Consider the following 20,851-nt stretch of genomic DNA (forward strand, 5'->3'; position numbering starts at 1 on the left):
TTGTCACAATGGAGGCGAGGATTAGTGATTTAGAAGTAGCTAAAAAACTGCCAACTGCGGATGGACTTTAGCCGTCTTAAAGCGGCTCTTCCTGAGGGTGTTTCAGTGTTTTAACTTCACCTTTATCTTTACTTTTTACACCAAAATGCGTCCATTCTCCCTTTTCTGTCTACAAACTGTGTCTGCTTGTAAGTACTCTGTGTGCGCGCGCTGCCGAACATGCTCCTCTGCTCGTAAAACCAACAATGTCTCGACTTGACAAAAAAAAAAGGTGGAACCAGTACTTTTTAAACAGAGTATAGTACCGCAACACTATACTAGTAACGGTATACCGTACAACCCTAGTGTCCACATGATGGCAGCTATAATACTCTTAGATATTTTATTAGGGACCGAATGTCCCTTTGGGACAAAGGACCCTATTGTATTTCTAAGGTTTTATTATTGTTATACCGCCGCATCTTTGAGCTGTAATTTGACCCCCTTAACATGCTTCAAAACTCACCAAATTTGACACACACATCAGGACTGGCGAACATTGCCATCTAATAAAAAAACCAAACTCCAAAACTCAAAATTGCGCTCTAGCGCCCCCTCGGAAAAAACACAGACAAAACTGCTTGTAACTTCAGTTAGAAATGTTGTAGAGACATGAAACAAAAACCTCTATGTAGGTCTGACTTAGACCTAGATTTCATAAACTGACATCCTTCAGCAAAAATCAACAGAAAGTTGGCAAACACCCCTTCAAAACAAAAGTTTTCGAAAAAATGTAATTTTTCCTCTTTGAGCTGTAATTAGACCCCCTTAAAATGCTTCAAAACTCACCAAACTGGACACACACATCAGGACTGGTGAAAACTGCGATTTAATAAAAAACCAAACCCCAAAACTTAATATTGCGCTCTAGTGCCCCCTGGGAATAAAACACCGACTAAACTGCTCCTAGGAAGAAAACACAAGACAAAACTGCTTGTAACTTCCGGTAGGAATGTCGTACAGACATGAAACTCTATGTAGGTCTCACTTAGACCTACATTTCAATCATTTACATTCTTCAGCAAAAATCAACAGGAAGTTGGCAATTACCCCTTCAAAACAAAAGTTTTTAAAAACACGTCACCTTTTTTCAAACATTATCTCCTCTGAGCGCGTTTGTTGTGTCTGCATCAAACTAGCACAGGAAAGAGATTGAACCCTTCTGATTAAAAGTTGACGAAAGAGTTTTTCTAACTGCTCCGGTTTTGATTTTACAAGCCTTCAAAGAAATCCTGCGCTGCTGCTGCCGCCGTCTCAAGATGGCCGCTTATAAGCAGGAAGCACCAGCGTGACCACACAATGCAGAGAAGGTAGGTAATGTGTCGGTAAAGATATGTTGTCTGGGTGATGGCAGGAAGCACCAGCATGTTATGGGTGACAGAAAGAAGCACCAGTGTGACCCCAGGATTCAGGGAAGGTAGGTAATGTGCAGGTAAAGATATGAATGGGAAGAGGCAGGAAACACCAGCAAAAGCTGGTCCCGTCCATCGCTGCTTGCAGCTTTAATTTTTATTAGATATTGGAATGCGGCTGATACAGAAGATACAATCCACAGGAATAGTCCTACGCAGCTCTCTTACGAAGCACACATGTCCCGCCGCCTGACTGGCATGTGACGCTTTCACATTTCAACAAAGAGCTATTTTTAACCTAGACTTAAAAGTGACTGAGGCGTTTAAAACATGCACTGTCCTACTCTCAGGTGATATTCTGCTTGTGCAGAAATGATCTTGCATGTGCCCAAATCTTCAAATAACATTCAGTTTGATGCTATAATGTGGAAAAATGAGGGAGATATGGAAGAGAATGATGACAGCTGGCTATATTTGGACATTTTGTCAAGAGCTGGTGTTGCACTCACCTGCCCAGCTGCTATTTAAGGCCCCGGCAGAAGATAAGAAGTATATATAAATATAATAAATATTCTGTCCTTGTTCCATTCATGTGCTTAAAACAAACAATGCCAGGGAATGTTTTCTGTAACTACCATCAGCCTTAACTGTACATCCTTCATAATATTTGGGAATATTCTTGCACTGATCTGACCCCCACTGCCCCCTTGTGGCTCACACCTGCTAATACAGGTAAACGTTCAATTTTCATTTAAAGGCCTACAGAAACCCACTACTACCGACCATGCAGTCTGATAGTTTATATATCAATGATGAAATATTAACATTGCAACACATGCCAATACGGCCTTTTTAGTTTACTAAATTGCAATTTTAAATTTCCCGCGAAGTGTCCTGTTGAAAACGTCGCGGTATGACGTTTCGGGTTGTAGCTCCTTTAATCGCATAATTACACAGTATTTTGGACATCTGTGTTGCTGAATATTTTGCAATTTGTTCAATTAATAATGGATTAGTCAAAGAAGAAAGATGTAGGTGTATTGCAGCTGCCTTTAGCCACGCAAACACAGCTGGTGTTTCCTTGTTTAAAATTCCCGAAGGTGAAGCTTTACTATGGAACGGGGCGGTCAAGCGAACATGGTTCCTGACCACTTGTCAACCGGCAGGTTTCGGTGAGAAAATTGTGGTAATAAGTCGGCTCTTACCGTAGACATGAGCGGAGCTTGCGTCCTCCTGCAGCTGCGTGGCTTCCCTCAGAGACACTGGCGGTCACCACACCCGTGGCCACACCAGTGTTAATTTTGTTGATGAAAAATTTTCGTCATAGTTATCGTCAACAACCTTTTTTTTCCTGACTAAAATGAAAAAATAACTAAATAAAAAAATAATTTACGTAGACTAAGACGTTGACGAGGTGTATTGACATATTCGTCAACGACTAAAAACGAGACGAAAATGTCTGCCAGAGACGAGATCCAATCAGAACTCATTTTGTTAGGAAGAGGCGGGGGGATTTGGGAAGAGAACCAATCAGAGCGACGTGGTAAGGAAGTTACGTAAACGTAGTTTGCGTTTGAGACTGACCCGGCCCGGGAATGCGCTGCAGAAGACAACATGTCAACGCCGGGGAGGAAGAGGAGAGAGGACATATGGGGAAATTTTATATTTGACGTCAAAGATAACAAGACGCAGTGTAAGAAATGCAGCGCGAGGATTACGGGGAAAAACACAACAAACTTGAAGCGACATTTACAGTCGAATCACCCCCGAAATCCACACACAGGTAAGCATTTTCCACAACATACAACTCACTCTACGTTATCCCGTTTATTTCACGGCTTACTCGTGAAATACTAAATTTGAGACATGATTTTCATCAAAATACGACTTGCATCGGGGATTTTTCCGCTGTTTTGCTTTGACTTTCAGAAATTGAAGGGGAAAGTTTACATATTACCCTTTAGTCGACTAAATCTACTGTAGTTTTCGTCGACTATAATCTTATGATATTTCGTCAACTAAAACTAGACTAAAACTAAAACAATTTAAATAACTAAATTATGACTAAAACTAAGTTACATTTTAGTCAAAAGACTATGACTAAAACTAAATCAAATTTTGCTGTCAAAATTAACACTGGGCCACACCCCTCCGACTTTCAGGTACGACCATATAATCTAACTAAAACACTAGTAACACCATAAGCAGATACGGGATTTTCCAGAATTATCCCAGTAAATGTGTCTAATAACATCTGAATCGCTCCCACCGCCCTAGCCTTTTAAAAAAAATTTTTTTAATTATTATTATTTTTTTTTCTTCTAGTCCTTCACTCTCACTATCCTCAACCACGAATCTTTCATCCTCGTTAAAATAATGGGAAAATCGTGGCTTTCTCGGTCCGAATCGCTCTCGCTGCTGGTGGCCGTGATTGTAAACAATGTTCAGATGTGAGGAGCTCCACAACCCGTGACGTCACGCGCAAATAGTCTGCTACTTCCGGTACAGGCAAGACTTTTTTTATTAGCGACCAAAAGTTGCGAACTTTTTCGTTGATATTCTCTACTAAATCCTTTCAGCAAAAATATGACAATATCCTGAAATGATCAAGTATGACACATAGAATGGACCTGCTATCCTCGTTTGAATAAGAAAATCTCATTTCAGAAGGCCTTCAAAAGCTGGAAAGCTAATATTAATTTTAATGTAATTTTTTTTTAAATAAAAAAAATAAATATCACAACATTAAACAATCATCAGAAATAAATACTAAATAGATTTAATCAAGAGGATTTGTTTTGATTAACAGTAAAAAATAATAATAAAGATTTTAAAAAGTTGTATTATTATTATAACCAGTTATTTCCAGTATTATTATGCAGTACTTAAGGAGTTAGTATTAGGGACAAAAATATATACAGTCAGAATTATGACTTAGAAATTAGGTTAGACATTGCAATTAAAAAGTTAAATAGATTACAGGAAAAAAAAGGAAAAAGTTTACAAGAATAAATAGTATTACTTGAATAAATAATCATTACAACTTAATATGTATATATATATATATATATATATATATATATATATATATATATATATATATATATATATATATATATATATATATATATATATATATATTATTTTTATTTTTTTTTTATTAATAATTTTAAGATGCCAAAGCTGTAATTTTACACTTTTAACGCATAAAATAAGAACCTTGTCAAACTACACTTTAATAAAAAATATATTAAAAAAAAAAGATTTGCATAGCTCTTTTAAATAAAATACATTTTCCATGAAAAAAAGTAAAAAGTTAACAAGAATAAATAGTATTACTTGAATAAATAATCATTACATCTTAAAATATTATAAAATAATCAATCAATCAATCAATCAATGTTTATTTATATAGCCCCAAATCACAAATGTCTCAAAGGACTGCACAAATCATTACGACTACAACATCCTCGGAAGAACCCACAAAAGGGCAAGGAAAACTCACACCCAGTGGGCAGGGAGAATTCACATTCAGTGGGACGCCAGCGACAATGCTGACTATGAGAAACCTTGGAGAGGACCTCAGATGTGGGCAACCCCCCCCCTCTAGGGGACCGAAAGCAATGGATGTCGAGCGGGTCCAACATGATACTGCGAAAGTTCAATCCACAGTGGCTCCAAGACAGCAGCGAGAGTCCCGTCCACAGGAAACCATCTCGAGCGGATCAGCAGCGTAGAGATGTCCCCAACCGATACAGGCGAGCGGTCCATCCTGGGTCCCGACGAGCGGTCCATCCTGGGTCTCGACTCTGGACAGCCAGTACTTCATCCATGGTCATCGGACCGGACCCCCTCCACAAGGGAGGGGGGGACATAGGAGAAAGAAAAGAAGCGGCAGATCAACTGGTCTAAAAAGGAGGTCTATTTAAAGGCTAGAGTATACAGATGAGTTTTAAGATGAGACTTAAATGCTTCTACTGAGGTAGCATCTCGAACTGTTACCGGGAGGGCATTCCAGAGTACTGGAGCCCGAACGGAAAACGCTCTATAGCCCGCAGACTTTTTTTGAGCTCTAGGAATCACTAATAAGCCGGAGTCTTTTGAACGCAGATTTCTTGCCGGGACATACGGTACAATACAATCGGCAAGATAGGCTGGAGCTAGACCGTGTAGTATTTTATACGTAAGTAGTAAAACCTTAAAGTCACATCTTAAGTGCACAGGAAGCCAGTGCAGGTGAGCCAGTACAGGCGTAATATGATCAAACTTTCTTGTTCTTGTCAAAAGTCTAGCAGCCGCATTTTGTACCAACTGTAATCTTTTAATGCTAGACATTGGGAGACCCGAAAATAATACGTTACAGTAATCGAGACGAGACGTAACAAACGCATGGATAATGATCTCGGCGTCTTTAGTGGACAAAATGGAGCGAATTTTAGCGATATTACGGAGATGAAAGAAGGCCGTTTTAGTAACGCTTTTAATGTGTGACTCAAAGGAGAGAGTTGGGTCGAAGATAATACCCAGATTTTTTACAGAGTCACCTTGTTTTATTATTTGGTTGTCAAATGTTAAAGTTGTATTATTAAATAGAGGTCGGTGTCTAGCAGGACCGATAATCAGCATTTCCGTTTTTTTGGCATTAAGTTGCAAAAAGTTAGCGGACATCCATTGTTTAATTTCATTAAGACACGCTTCCAACTGACTACAGTCCGGCGTGTTGGTCAGCTTTAGGGGCATGTAAAGTTGGGTGTCATCAGCATAACAGTGAAAGCTAATACCGTATTTGCGTATGACGTCACCTAGCGGCAGCATGTAGATGCTGAAGAGTACAGGGCCAAGGACCGAACCCTGGGGAACTCCACATGTTACCTTAACATAGTCCGAGGTCACACTGTTATAGGAGACGCACTGCATCCTATCAGTAAGATAAGAGTTAAACCATGACAGGGCTGAGTCTGAAATACCAATTCGTATTTTGATACGCTCTAATAAAATATTATGATCGACGGTATCGAAAGCAGCGCTAAGATCGAGGAGCAGCAACATAGATGACGCATCAGAGTCCATCGTTAGCAATAGATCATTAGTCAGTTTTGCGAGGGCTGTCTCAGTCGAGTGATTTGCCCTGAAACCGGATTGAAAGGTTTCACATAGATTGTTAAACGCTAAGTGCTCATTTAGCTGCTCTGCAACAATTTTTTCGAGGATTTTCGAAATAAAGGGAAGGTGAGACACCGGTCGGTAGTTTACCATGAGGTCTGGATCGAGGTTAGGTCTTTTAAGGAGAGGATGAATAACCGCTTTTTTGAATGCAACGGGAACAGTGCCCGAGGAAAGTGATAAGTTTATAATATTTAGCACTGATGGACCTAATAATACAAAAAGCTCCTTGATAAGTTTCCCAGGAAGTGGGTCAAGTAAACATGTTGTTTGTTTTATTCCATTTACACGTTGTAACAATCCTTCTAATGTTATTTCATCAAAACGAGAGAAACTATTTTGGATATTTGCAGTATCCGCTGTATATACAATCGTATCTGTGTTACTATAACCCCGTTGTAGCTGGGACGCATTGTCTTTAATCTCCTTTCTAATAAGTTCAATTTTCTTATTAAAGAACTTCATAAAGTCATCTGCCGAATGGGTGGAGCTACTGGAAGGAGTCCCTTGTTGGGTTAGCGATGCTACTGTACTAAACAAAAATTTTGGATCGTTTTTATTAATGCGGATGAGATTTGAGTAATAATTAGTTTTAGCTAAGGTAAGCATGCGTTTATAAGTTATTAAACTATCACTCCATGCTTGATGGTGCACCTCAAGTTTAGTCGTGCGCCATTTGCGTTCCAGCTTTCTACATAATAATTTCTGAGCTCTAGTTTCTTCAGTAAACCATGGCGTACGCCTTTTTGGAGCCTTTTTTAACTTCAGCGGTGCTATACTATCAATAGTTTCGCGCAGTGCGTTGTTAAAGTTGTTAGTGAGGTTATCAATAGACCCCACATACTTTGGGAACGGTGCCATTACCGAGGGCAGTAGGTCCGCAAGAGTCGTCGTTGTGGCAGCATTAATGTTGCGGCTGCTATAGCAGTTATTATTATTATTAGCTTGCCGAACATGAGTCTGAACTTCGAATTTTATAAGGTAATGATCGGACATTACTTTAGTATACGGGAGTATCCTAACTTTGGAGACGGTGATACCTCTGACAAGCACTAGGTCTATCGTATTACCGCTGCAATGCGTCGGTTCATTTATTATTTGTGTAAGACCACAGCTATCAATTATAGTCTGGAGCGCCACGCACGGTGGGTCCAATGGGGTATTCATATGGATATTAAAGTCCCCCATTATAATTATATTATCGGCGTGCGTCACTAGATCAGCAACAAACTCTGAGAATTCATTAATAAAGTCCGAATAGGGCCCTGGGGGGCGGTAGATAACGGCCAGGCACAGAGGCAGAGGTGTGGCAGACTTCATAGAAAGCACCTCAAACGATTTATATTTATTATTTAAGTTAGGACTAAAGTTAAAGTTTTCGTTGTATATTAGTGCGACACCCCCTCCCTTTTTGAGGTGACGGGCAATATGCGCATTCGTATAGTTAGGAGGGGATGCCTCATTTATCGCAAAAAAGTCGTCTGGTTTGAGCCAGGTTTCGCTAAGACCGATGACGTTAAGGTTGTTGTCTCTAATGACCTCATTGACTAATAACGTTTTGGGAGACAAAGATCTGATGTTTAGAAAGCCCATATTATAGGTAGTGGGCTGTTTTAAGGAGTTGTTGATAAAATTATCCGTAGTAGCAATATTAATAATGTTGCGTTTATTATGCGCAGTGTACTTAAAATAATTACGACCATATCTAGGAATTGATATGACGGGAATTTTCAGATTGTCTACTTGGCGCTGCGATAAACTGAACGCATCATAATTTGCCACCTCAGTAGAACGCATGTCTAACTCTGACGAAGTCATAGATACAGTAGAAAAAACATTTTGTGAGTTGTGTATTATTCTACGAAAATTGCTATGTGTACAGGGATCATCCAGCCTGGCGCTGGCTAGTTCTAACTTAACTGACTCCATACCCAGGCTAGCAGGCTCTGTAATTGCCTGTGACCGGGCTTGCTCTAGTGCAGTTAGTCAAATGTGGCTCAATGCGAAGTCTATGTTCCGAGACAAGAGGATAGCGCCTTCCTGGTTAGGGTGAAGGCCGTCTCTCCTCAGCAAGCCAGGTTTGCCCCAGAAAGAGGGCCAATTATCAATAAACGTAAATCCCTGTTGTCTGCAGAAGCTATCCAGCCACCTGTTAAGAGAGACTAATCTGCTATATCTCTCATCATTGCCTCTCCCAGGCAGGGGGCCAGAGACAATTACTCGATGCCTGGACATCTTTCTGGCGAGATTACAAGCCCTGGCTATGTTTCTCTTTGTAATCTCTGATTGTCTCATCCTAACGTCATTGGAGCCAACGTGTATTACTATATTCGCATAACTAGTGGTGCGGTTAGCCTGCCGTACGTGTTTACTAGACCTGTTGCGAGTTAGCTCCCTAAGATTAGCTTCAATGTCAGGTGCTCTGCCCCCGGGAATACACTTAATTGTGGCTGGTTTGCTAAGCTTTATGTTTCGGGTGATGGAGTCCCCTATAACTAAAGTGTGGTGCCCGGTAGACTGGGGTGTAGGACTAGCTAAAGGGCTAAATCTATTATGCGTCTCAACCGGTACACCGTAGCTTGTAGGCCGATTAGGGCTGCTACAAGCTGGGCTAGTTAGCTCGCTACAGCTAACGCTAGCAGATGTGTCCGCAACATCTAAAGTTACGAAATTACACTGCTCTAACTGGCGGACACGGCTCTCTAGCAAAGCCAACCTATCCATGAGTAAAGTGCACGAAGCGCAGGAAGCCATACTCACAGAAACTTTCCGTCGCCGAGTGGAGTGCCAGCTGTCTTCGGGAAGTGGTGGTCACGGTGGCTGGGGAGAAGCTTCCTTCAGACCGGCGCTGCCTTTCTCCGCTAGCCTCGTTAGCTTAGCAGCTAGCTAGCTGAGGGCGGAGTGGTGAGACAGAGATCGGGTGATTTGCAAGTTAAATTGAACTATTAAATATGTTCGATAAGTTGTAAATAAAGCTGCAAAACAGTTAAAATCACACAGATAGAACGATACTTAGCTTTTTTGCAACAAGAGCAGTCAGCGAGCAGTCATTCACGTTGACCCGGATAATAATAATTTTATAATAATAATTTTAAGATGCTAAAGCTGTCATTTTACACTTTTAACGCATAAAATAAAAACCTTGTCAAACTATACATTAATAAAAAAAATATTTTTAAAAAATCGATTTTCATTGCTCTTTTAAATAAAATAAATTTTCCATGAAAAAAAGTAAAAAGTTAACAAGAATAAATAGTATTACTTGAATAAATAATCATTAAATCTTAAAATATTATAAAATAATAATATTTTTAAGATGCTAAAGCTGTAATTTTACACTTTTAAACGCATAAAATATAGACCATGTCAAACTATACATTAATAAAAAAATACATTAAAAAAAAAATCGATTTTCATAGCTCTTTTAAATTAAATAAATTTTCCATGAAAAAAAGTAAAAAGTTTACAAGAATAAATGTTATTTTTTGAATAAATAATTCTTACATCTTAAAATATTTTTTAAAAATATGTAATTTTAAGATGGTAAAGCTGTAATTTTAAACTTTTAACGCATAAAATAAGAACCTTGTCAAGCTACATTTTTAATAAAAAAAGATTTAAAAAAAAGATTTTAATATCTCTTTTAAATCAAATTCATTTTCCATTAAATTTTTTTAAAATATTTACAAGAATAAATATTAATCATAACATCTTAAAATATTTGAAAAATGTTTTTATTTTAAGATGCTATTGCTGTAATTTTACACTTTTAACGCATAAAATAAGAACCTTGTCAAAATACACTTTAATAAAAAAATATATATAAAAAAAAAAATCGCTTTTTATAGCTCTTTTAAACTAAATACATTTTCCATGAAAAAAAGGAACGTTTTCAAGTATAAATATTATTACTTGAATAAATAATCATTAGTCATAAAGATTTTTTAAATCTAATTTTAACATGCTAAAGCTGTAATTTAACACTTTTGACGCATAAAATTAAAACCTTGTCAAACTACTTTAATAAAAAAATATATATTACAAAAACGATTTTTATAGCTTTTTTAAATTAAATAAATTTTCCATGAAAAAAAGTAAAAAGTTTACAAGAATAAATATTATTACTTGAATAAATAATCATTACATCTTAAAATATATATTTTTTAATTAATTTTAAGATGCTAACGCTGTAATTTTACACTTTTAACACATAATATAAGAATCTTGTCAAACTACACTTTAATAAAAAAATATATATTTATATATTTTTTTTTTAAATCGATTTTCATAGCACTTTTAAATAAAATACATTTTCCATGTCATTTAAAGTGACTTTTCCTCTAGTAGGTGTTGAAAAGTGAGCAGAAAAAAACACGATTTAAAGGGTAATCTCTTCCTTCCTTGCTGTTAACGTTGCGACGCCTGAACAAAGAATTGATTAACGTGGACCCCGACTTAAACAATTTGAAAAACTTATTGGGGTGTTACCATTTATTGGTCAATTGTACGGAATATGTACTGAACTGTGCAATTTACTAATAAAAGTTTCAATCAATCAATCAGTCAATGATAAAGTGCTTACTTGCATCTTGCGTTTCACGGTCTCAAAGGGGTAGGAGAGCGTTTGGGCCACGCCCGCTGCCAGACAGCCGTTCAGAAAGTTCTGGAGAGGTGAGAAGCGAGAAGGATGCTCCTGCCACAGTTTGTCCACGTTCATGTAGATGGCGTAGCAGCCCAGGGAGAAGGGGAAGGCGCCTGGAAACAAAATGCCGCGGCGTGAGAAAGTTGCAGACGCTGCAGGGTGGAGTGTGGCGTACCCAGGACGGTGAGGGAGAAGCCCCTGTAGAGAGCCGGCAGCCCTTCAGCGCGCTGGACCTTGGACATGGTGTGCAGAACTCCCACGTATGTGGGCTGGCGGCGGTTCTGCACCATCAGCCTGGTCTCGGCCACCTCCAGGGGGTACGTGAGGAAGGCAGCCGCCACGCCGGCCACGCCCCCCGCCACCACGGCCCTGGCCTGGGAGATGAAGCCCACTTCGTCCATGTGAATGTGAACTATCCTGCACGCAGGGCACAGAAAACACTCATTCATGACCTTTGTAGACTATTTACTTTCGAGGCGGCGTTGGAAATTATTTTTCAACTCCTTTGGGATTTTTTGGGGATTGTTAAAGTCTAAAATACTTCAATTAGCAGCAGCTTCTTCAGAAAGTTCTGATGTTTTGAGGCTTACTTTTCCCCCCAATAGCATTAAATTGTTGTGATTTAATTTGTTTCGGTAACCTTAACCTCAAAAAGCCCATGATTTCAAACACAGTGTTGATGTTTTACTCGTTCTACAGCACACAGACTTAAAGGCCTACTGAAACCCACTACTACCGACCACGGAGTCTGATAGTTTATATATCAATGATGAAATATTAACATTGCAACACATGCCAATACGGCCGGGTTAGTTTACTAAATTGCAATTTTAAATTTCGCGCAGTATTCTGGACATCTGTGTTGCTGAATCTTTTGCAATTTGTTCAATGAATAATGGAGACGTCAAAGAAGAAAGCTGTAAATGGGAAGCGGTGTATTGCGGCCGCCTTTAGCAACAAAAACACAGCCAGTGTTTCATTGTTTGATAATAATAATAACTTAGATTTATATCGCGCTTTTCTAGACACTCAAAGTGCTCACAGAGAAGTGGGATTCAACATTCATTCACACCTGGTGGTGGTAAGCTACATCAGTAGCCACAGCTGCCCTGGGGTAGACATTCTTGAAAGATGACGGTGAAACTTTACTATGGAACAGAGCGGTCAAGCGAACATGGTTCCCTACCACTTGTCAACCGGCAGGTTTTGGTGAGAAAATGTTGGTAATAAGTCGGCTCTTACCGAAGACATGAGCGGAGAGATTGCGTCATTCCTCCTGCGCCTGTCAAAGAGGCAGCTGCGGACTCTCTTGCCTCCTCCCACCGGCCGCCCCCGACCGTCTGATGCTTCCACCGTGGAGGAGGGAAAAAAAATAAAAATCTCAGCCCGGTCCCACCGGCCGCCTTCGCCTCGTCGAGAAACGTGGCTTCCCGCGGAGACACTGGCGGTCACCACACCCGTGGCCACAACACTCCGGCTTTTTTTCTTCCCCTGCTGTGCCAAATTCTGTTGACAAAAGTCCCAGGTATACGCCACTTTCTTGCCGCACACTATTGCTATTGGATTGGACCACACACACAAAGTACAGTGTATTATGCAGCGATCATTTCAAAAGATCGTGTTTCGAAGAGGGTCCCCGGCGAAGGGCAGAGATGGGCATCGCCACCACCCGTCGACTGGTGCTGAAGAAAGGTGCGGGGCCGACCTTCAGGTTGTACAGGTACGACCATATAATCTCACTAAAACACTAGTAACACAATAAGCAGATAAGGGATTTTCCAGAATTATCCTAGTAAATTTGTCTAATAACATCTGAATCGCTCCCACTGTATAGTCTTTTTTTTTTCCCTAGTCCTTCACTCTTACGTTCCTCATCCACGAATCTTTCATCCTCGCTCAAATTAATGGGGAAATCGTCGCTTTCTCGGTCCGAATCGCTCTTGCTGCTGCTGGCCATGATTGTAAACAATGTGCAGATGTGAGGAGCTCCACAACCCGTGACGTCACACGCACATCGTCTGCTACTTCCGGTACAGGCAAGGCTTTTCTTATTAGCGACCAAAAGTTGTGAACTTTATCGTCGATGTTCTCTACTAAATCCTTTCAGCAAAAATATGGCAATATCGCGAAATGATCAAGTATGACACATAGAAAGGACCTGTTATCCCCGTTTGAATAAGAAAATCTAATTTCAGTAGGCCTTTAAAACGTCTGCTGAGAAAATAAAGTCACCTGATTGGCTGGAAAAAAATACACAGGACACTGAAACCGGAAGTGCATAACCATCTACAAAACACACTTTTTACGAAAGACTGGACAATTTTAGCTACGTAAATACAACATTCATTAAGTATTCTGGTTAATTCGAATCATTACAATGATAAAATTGTTGTCAGCATTCGCGCATGCGTAGTTTAAACGTCGGCTGAGAAAATAGAGTCACCTGATTGGCTGAAAAAATACAAAAGCCACTAAAACAGGAAGTGTATTATCATCTACAAAACACACTTTTAACGACAGACTGGACCATTTTAGCTACATAAATACGAAATGTATTAAATATTCTGGTTAATGCGAATCAATACGATGATAAAGTTGTTGGCAACATTCGCGCATTCGTTCTTTAAACGTCGGCTGAGAAAGAAAGTCACCTGATTGGCTGGAAAAATACACTGAAACCGGAAGTGCATAAAACACTTTGAGCGACAGACTGGACCATTTTATCTACATAAATACAACATTTATTAAATATTCTCGTTAATGCAAATCATTAAAATGATAAAATTGTTGTCAACATTGGCGCCTGCGTAGTCTAAAAGTCGGCTGAGGAAAAAAGTCACCTGATTGGCTGGAAAAAATACAAAGAACACTGAAACCGGAAGTGCATATTCTTTTACAAAACTATTTGTTTACGACAGACTGGACCACTTTAGCTACATAAACTCAAAGTTTATTAAAATATTCTGGTTAATGCGAATCATTAAGATGATAAAGTTGTTGCCAACATTTGCGCATTCGTAGTTTAAAAGTCGTCTGAGAAAAAAGTCACCCAATTGGCTGGAAAAATACACTGACACCGGAAGTGCATAAAACACTTAACGACAGACCGGACCATTTTAGCTAAATAAATACAACATTTATTAAATATTATGGTTAATGCGAATCATTAAAATGATAAAGTTGTTGTCAACATTTGCATCTCTTAAACGTCGGCTGAGAAAATTAAGTCACCTGATTGGCTGAAAAATATACACAGAACACTGAAACCGGAAATGCATATTCTTTTACAAAACAAACTTCTTACGAAAGATTGAAGCATACAAAATGTATTAAATATTATGGTTAATGCGAATCAATACGATGATAAAGTTGTTGCCAACATTTGCGCATTCGTAGTTCAAAAGTCGGCTGAGGAAAAAGTCACCTGATTGGCTGGAAAAATGCACTGAAACCGGAAGTGTGTAAAACACTTAACGACAGACTGGACCATTTCAGCTACATTAATACATAATTTATTAAATATTCTCGTTGATGCAAATCATTAAGATGATAAAGTTGTCAACATTTGCGTCTGCGTAGTTTAAAAGTCGGCTGAGAAAAAAAAGAGTCTCCTGATTGGCTGGAAAAAATACACAGAACACTGAAACCGGAAATGCATATTCTTTTACAAAACTAACTTTTTACGACAGACAGGAGCATTTTAGCTACATGAATACAAAGTTCATTAAAAAATTCTGGTTAATGCGAATCATTACGATGATAAAGTTGTTGTCAACTTGTTCTCTACCCGCGAACCTTTTAGCTAGTATGACGTCACCGCAGCCAGCTTCTGCCGTGTCATCCAAACAAAGAGCAAAAGACGCAAAAAGACGATCAAACATGAAGATCTGGCCTGACTTACTTCTTATAAGTTGCCAGGTGCACGGCGGTGTAAGGCAACAACCGCAGACAAGACGCCAGGTTCCCCTTCCAGAAGCCTTTAAGTCCCTCATGACGGTAGACGAGGGCGAAAGTTTGCCAAAAGCCCTTTTTGCAGTGGAAAGTTCCCACCTGACTTTTGATCTTCACCACCTCCAGCGGGGAGGTCACGCTCTTGCTCGCCACGCCCGCGAATCCCACGCACAACAAGCTCTGGGATGGCGTCAGTCTGTTGTCTTTCTTCACGGTGGCCATCCGACATCTGTTTGTGGAGAAAGACGAGACGGCGGCCTGCGTGTTTCCACCGCCAGCGGTACGTCGTCGAGGGGTGGGGTGGATCGATACAACATCGACGGTGGCGATATCGAGTGTGGCATCCGTATCGGATCAATACTGATGTAACGAAGTAACACATTTTTAGTTCTTGTCTTTGTTTATTTTCACAAATGTGTTCTGTTGTGTTGTTTAAATATATATGTGTGTATGTATATATGTGTATGTATATATATGTGTGTATAGATATACACACACACACATATATATATATATATATATATATATACATATATATATATACATATATATATATGTGTGTGTATATATATGTATATATCTGTACATTGTTTCCAAACTCAGAGAATATGTTATTGAACACAGCATAAATATATATATAAAAAACATATAAAAACTATTTTTTGAAAGACTTTGTGGTCAGAAATCTTAGCTTTTTGTTGTTGTTTTTTTATTACAGCTAATAGCAGTTATTTTGGACAATTGATTTTATTTTTGTTTAATGTCATTTTTTCATTATTGAAAAAACATCTAATTAGAGTGGTAATATTAAATTAAGTAATTTACAGTATTATGTGACACACTGAGGAGAAAAGAATATATATATACCTATGTAATTAAGATTATGACTTATACATTATGAGTAATAATAATAATAATTATTATAAAACAATATTATGACTCATAAATAAGATATGACCATATGAATAAAAACAAGTTACATATAAAAAGTTACATTTTAAAAGAATAAATACATAATATTAACAAAGTTAATATATATATATATATATTGGTGCTACTGGAGCTGACTGTCGCTTGGGAGGAGCGGATTGACGAAGCAAATGAGCGAAAGAGGTCCAAATACGCTGAGCTCACTGCAGAGTGTCGGAGTAACGGCTGGAGAGCCCGCTGCGAACCAGTCGAAATTGGGTGCAGGGGTTTTGCTGGTCACTCACTACAGCGTGTGTTCAGAATCCTTGGCATTAGAGGACTGCAATCCAGAAAAGCCATCAAGAACATCCTTGAGGCCGCAGAAAAAGCCTCCCGGTGGCTGTGGATCCATAGGGGGGATCCGTGGTGCGCTACTTGGACACAGGCCGGGGTCTGATCACCCCCTGCTGGGTCACCCGGGCGAGGGTGTCTGATGATTAAAGACCCGAAACAACCTATGACCCCGGGTTTATCACTGATGACGTGTCCAAGCATCACCGTGAGGTGTATTCAAGTTCTATCACATCTGGCTGAGCCAGTGACCTCCAGGAAAGGCTGGATGACGTCCATGAAAAGAGTGGTGACAACTGGAGAGACAGTGGACAGCCCGGAAAGACGGCAACCGGGGTAGGGAAGGCCAGCTCCCTGACCTACAGCTCCCGCGAGGGGGCACCCAAATCTTGCTACGAAGAACCCTGCAGGAAAATACCCCCAGGGATGCCCGAAAGGGGGGGAGGATGAGCATCCCAACCGGACGGATTTACTGGTTATGACCCAAGCAAATGGACAACGGATTACGAGCACAGTCTGCATATGCGGCAAGGTCTGCAAAAACTCGAGAGGTCTGAAGATCCACCAGACTAAGATGGCCTGCCTTGGAAGGGAACAAGTGAAGCGACACTCAGAAACGACAGCCGATGCAACAGTTCCTGTTGTGCCTGCTGCAGAACCTGGTCAGACGGAGGAGGAGCCAGGTCCGGAGTCTACCCACAGAACCCGGAACCTCTAAGCAACACGTTTCCCCCCACCAAGCAGAAAATCGGAACACCGCCGGGTGAAGTGGCCTGTCGCTAATAGCCAGAAGTGGACCAAGCTGGATGAGGACGTAGATGAAGCCCTGGAATCCATTTCGAAGGGTGACGCTGACCAGAAACTCCAAACCATGTGCTCCCTCATAACGAGCATAGGAGGTGAGCGTTTTGGAGTGGAACAGAAGCAAGGAGCAGCTAGAAACCCGGCAAAACTCAATCGGCGGGAAGTCAAGATAAGCGGGTTGAGTCAAGAACTCAAATCCTTAAGACGTCAGTTTAAGGCAGCCAAGGAAAAGGAGAGACCTCCTCTGTCGGAACTCACTAACATCGTAAGAAAGAAGCTCATCACGTTGAGGAGGGCCGAATGTCACCGAAGGAGGGGAAAGGAAAGGGCACGGAAGCGAAGCGCCTTCATTGGCAACCCCTTCACCTTCACTAAGAGACTTTTGGGCCAGAAGAGAAGTGGTCACCTCGCTTGCCCTGTAGAAGAGATTGACCATCATCTCAATGCCACCTTCAGTGATGTTTCAAGAGATCAAGAGCTTGGCCCATCTGAGGCACTGGTGACTCCAGCAGATCCAGTGTCCCAATTCAACAGTGATGAACCCACCCTGGCAGAGGTAAAGGAAGTTGTGAAAGCTGCAAGATCTGGTTCGGTTCCCGGCCCCAGCGGTGTCCCTTACAAGGTCTACAAGCAGTGTCCACGGCTCCTCAAGCGTCTGTGGAATATCTTGACGGTGATTTGTCAGAGAGGGAAAGTCTCCGCCCAGTGGAGATACGCGGAAGGCGTCTGGATCCCGAAGGAAGAGAACTCCAGCAACATCGAGCAGTTTCGTATAATTTCGCTGCTCAGCGTTGAGAGCAAGATATTCTTTAAGATCCTGTCCCAACGACTAACCGAGTTCCTCTTGAAGAATGCCTACATAGACACCTCTGTCCAGAAGGGGGGAGTACCTGGAGTGCCTGGGTGCCTGGCGCATACAGGAGTGGTGACGCAGTTGATCCGGGAGGCAAGGGAGAGCAAAGGAGATTTGGCAACGGCGTGGCGCAGTGGGAGAGTGGCCGTGCGCAACCCGAGCGTCCCTGGTTCAATTCCCACCTAGTACCAACCTCGTCACGTCCGCTGTGTCCTGAGCAAGACACTTCACCCTTGCTCCTGATGGGTGCTGGTTGGCGCCTTGCATGGCAGCTCCCTCCATCAGTGTGTGAATGGGTAAATGTGGAAGTAGTGTCAAAGCGCTTTGAGTACCTTGAAGGTAGAAAAGCGCTATACAAGTACAACCCATTTATCATTTATCATTTATACCTCTCTGGCTTGACTTAACCAACGCCTATGGATCTATCCCACACAAACTTGTTGAAACAGCACTGACAAGACACCATGTTCCTGGGAAGATCTGCAACCTTATCATGGACTACTACCACAACTTCTACGCAAGAGTCTCCTCAAGCCACGTAACATCTGCCTGGCACCGCCTGGAGAAGGGCATAATCACTGGTTGTACAATCTCAGTGTCACTCTTCTCCTTGGCAATGAACATGATTGTCAAGTCTGCGGAGGTTGAATGCAGAGGGCCAAAATCAAGATCTGGGACCCGGCAGCCCCCCATAAGAGCTTTTATGGATGACTTGACAGTGATGACCACATCTGTGCCTGGGTGCAGGTGGCTCCTCCAGGGGCTTGAACGGCTCATCACATGGGCAAAGATGAGCTTCAAGCCAGCAAAGTCCAGGTCTCTGGTCCTAAAGAAAGGTAAAGTGGCTGACCATTTCCGCTTTACAGTTGGGGGGTCCTTGATTCCAACGGTGACCGAAAGACCTGTCAAGAGCCTGGGCAAGATCTTTCATAGCTCCCTGAAGGACACAGTGGCTTTGTAGCAGACAAAGAGCGACCTGACCTCATGGCTCACAGCCATTGACAAATCTGGTCTCCCAGGAAAGTTTAAAGCCTGGATGTACCAACACGGAGTCTTGCCTAGAATACTCTGGCCTCTGTTAATCTACGAGGTACCAATGACGACGGTTGAGGTACTAGAGAAGACCATCAGTCAGTTCCTAAGGAGATGGCTGGGGCCCCCTCGGTCCTTAAGCACCAAGTTGCAGCTCCCTCTCAGGGGATTGTTGGAAGAATTCAAGGTCACCCGCTCCAGAGAGGTAATTATGTACAGGGACTCCGCAGATGTCAAGGTCGCTTCAGCAGGAATCATTGTTAAGTCCGGGAGGAAGTGGCAGGCACAAGAAGCTGTAAGCAGAGCAGAGGCGCGGCTGAGGCACAAAACCTTGCTGGGTACTGTGGCAAGGGGGAGGGCAGGCCTCGGCAGCTTTCCAAAACCACGCTTTGACCAGGCCCGTGGCAAGGAGAAGCGCCAACTGGTCCAAGAGGAGATCCGTGCAGCGGTGGAAGAAGAACTTTGCTGCCGGATGGTCGGCATGTCCAAACAAGGGGCGTGGACAAGGTGGGAGCATGCAGAACCTCAAAAACTCACCTGGGCAGAGCTCTGGAGAGCTGAACCTCTACGCACAAAATTTCTCATCCAGTCTGTGTACGATGTCCTCCCATTCCCCGCCAACCTGCACACCTGGGGCCTAACAGACACTCCGGAGTGCAAACTGTGCCAGAGGAGGGGCACCTTGGAGCACATTTTGAGTTGTTGCCCAAAGGCACTAGGGGAGGGGCGGTATCGCTGGCGCCACGACCAAGTATTAAAAGCCTGCGCAGTAATACATAACAGCAAGTCCCAGGCCGCCCCAAAGCAGTCAATCACCTTCATCAGAGCAGGACAGAAGGCAAACCGCAAGCCGAACTTCTCAGGAGGGCTCCTCGCCACCGCTCGTGACTGGCAGCTCCATGTTGACTTGGGAAGGCAACTGAAGTTCCCGGCCAACATCGCTACCACGTCACTCCGCCCAGACATGGTGTTAACATCGGAGTCAACCATGCAAGTGGTGCTACTGGAGCTGACTGTCCCTTGGAAGGAGCAGATTGACGAAGCAAATGAGCGAAAGAGGTCCAAATACGCTGAGCTCACTGCAGAGTGTCGGAGTAACGTCTGGAGAGCCCGCTGCGAACCAGTCGAAATTGGGTGCAGGGGTTTTGCTGGTCACTCACTACAGCGTGTGTTCAGAATCCTTGGCATTAGAAGACTGCAATCCAGAAAAACCACCAAGAACATCCTTGAGGCCGCAGAAAAAGCCTCCCGGTGGCTGTGGATCCGTAGGGGGGATCCGTGGTGCGCTACTTGGACACAGGCCGGGGTCTGATCACCCCAGGCTGGGTCGCCCGGGCGAGGGTGTCTGATGATTAAAGACCCGAAACACCCTATGACCCCTGGTTTAAAACTGATGACGTGTCCAAGCATCACCGTGAGGTGTATTCAAGTTCTTCATATACATATATATTAAAAATGTATCAAATGAATAAATACATAATATTAATTAAAAATGTATATATTTAAAATGTAATTTTAAGATGCTAAAGTTGAGAATATGTTATTGAACACAGGGTAGATGGATACACTTTATTAATCCTCTAAATAAAACACCTAAAAAATAATTTTTAGGAGGACTTTGTGGTCAGAAATATTAGCTTTTTATTTTATTTTATTAGAGCTAATAGCAGTTTTTTTGTTTTTAAGTTATTTTGCACGATTGATTTTATTTTTGTTTAATGGGATTTTTTTTAATTATTAAAAAAACATCTAATT

At 41.6% G+C, this 20,851-nt stretch overlaps 1 protein-coding gene and 1 pseudogene across 1 annotated transcript in view; one reads left to right on the plus strand and one right to left on the minus strand.

The window, feature by feature from the left end:
- The window catches only part of slc25a43 (solute carrier family 25 member 43), a 29,215-nt gene extending 13,753 nt beyond the window's left edge, over window positions 1–15,462 (minus strand). Inside the window, exons 1-3 of the mRNA XM_061900259.1 lie at window positions 15,098–15,462; window positions 11,372–11,613; window positions 11,137–11,309 (exon numbers count right to left, since the gene is read on the minus strand). Of these exons, the coding sequence (XP_061756243.1) occupies window positions 11,137–11,309; window positions 11,372–11,613; window positions 15,098–15,369 (687 nt within the window). The 5' untranslated portion in view covers window positions 15,370–15,462. The remainder of the gene's footprint in view (window positions 1–11,136; window positions 11,310–11,371; window positions 11,614–15,097) is intronic.
- Window positions 15,463–16,981: 1,519 nt separating this feature from the next.
- On the plus strand, window positions 16,982–20,445 carry LOC133552464 (uncharacterized; annotated as a pseudogene).
- Window positions 20,446–20,851: the final 406 nt, after the last annotated feature.

The sequence above is a fragment of the Nerophis ophidion genome, linkage group LG05, assembly GCF_033978795.1.
Source record: "Nerophis ophidion isolate RoL-2023_Sa linkage group LG05, RoL_Noph_v1.0, whole genome shotgun sequence".
Lineage (NCBI taxonomy): Eukaryota > Metazoa > Chordata > Actinopteri > Syngnathiformes > Syngnathidae > Nerophis > Nerophis ophidion.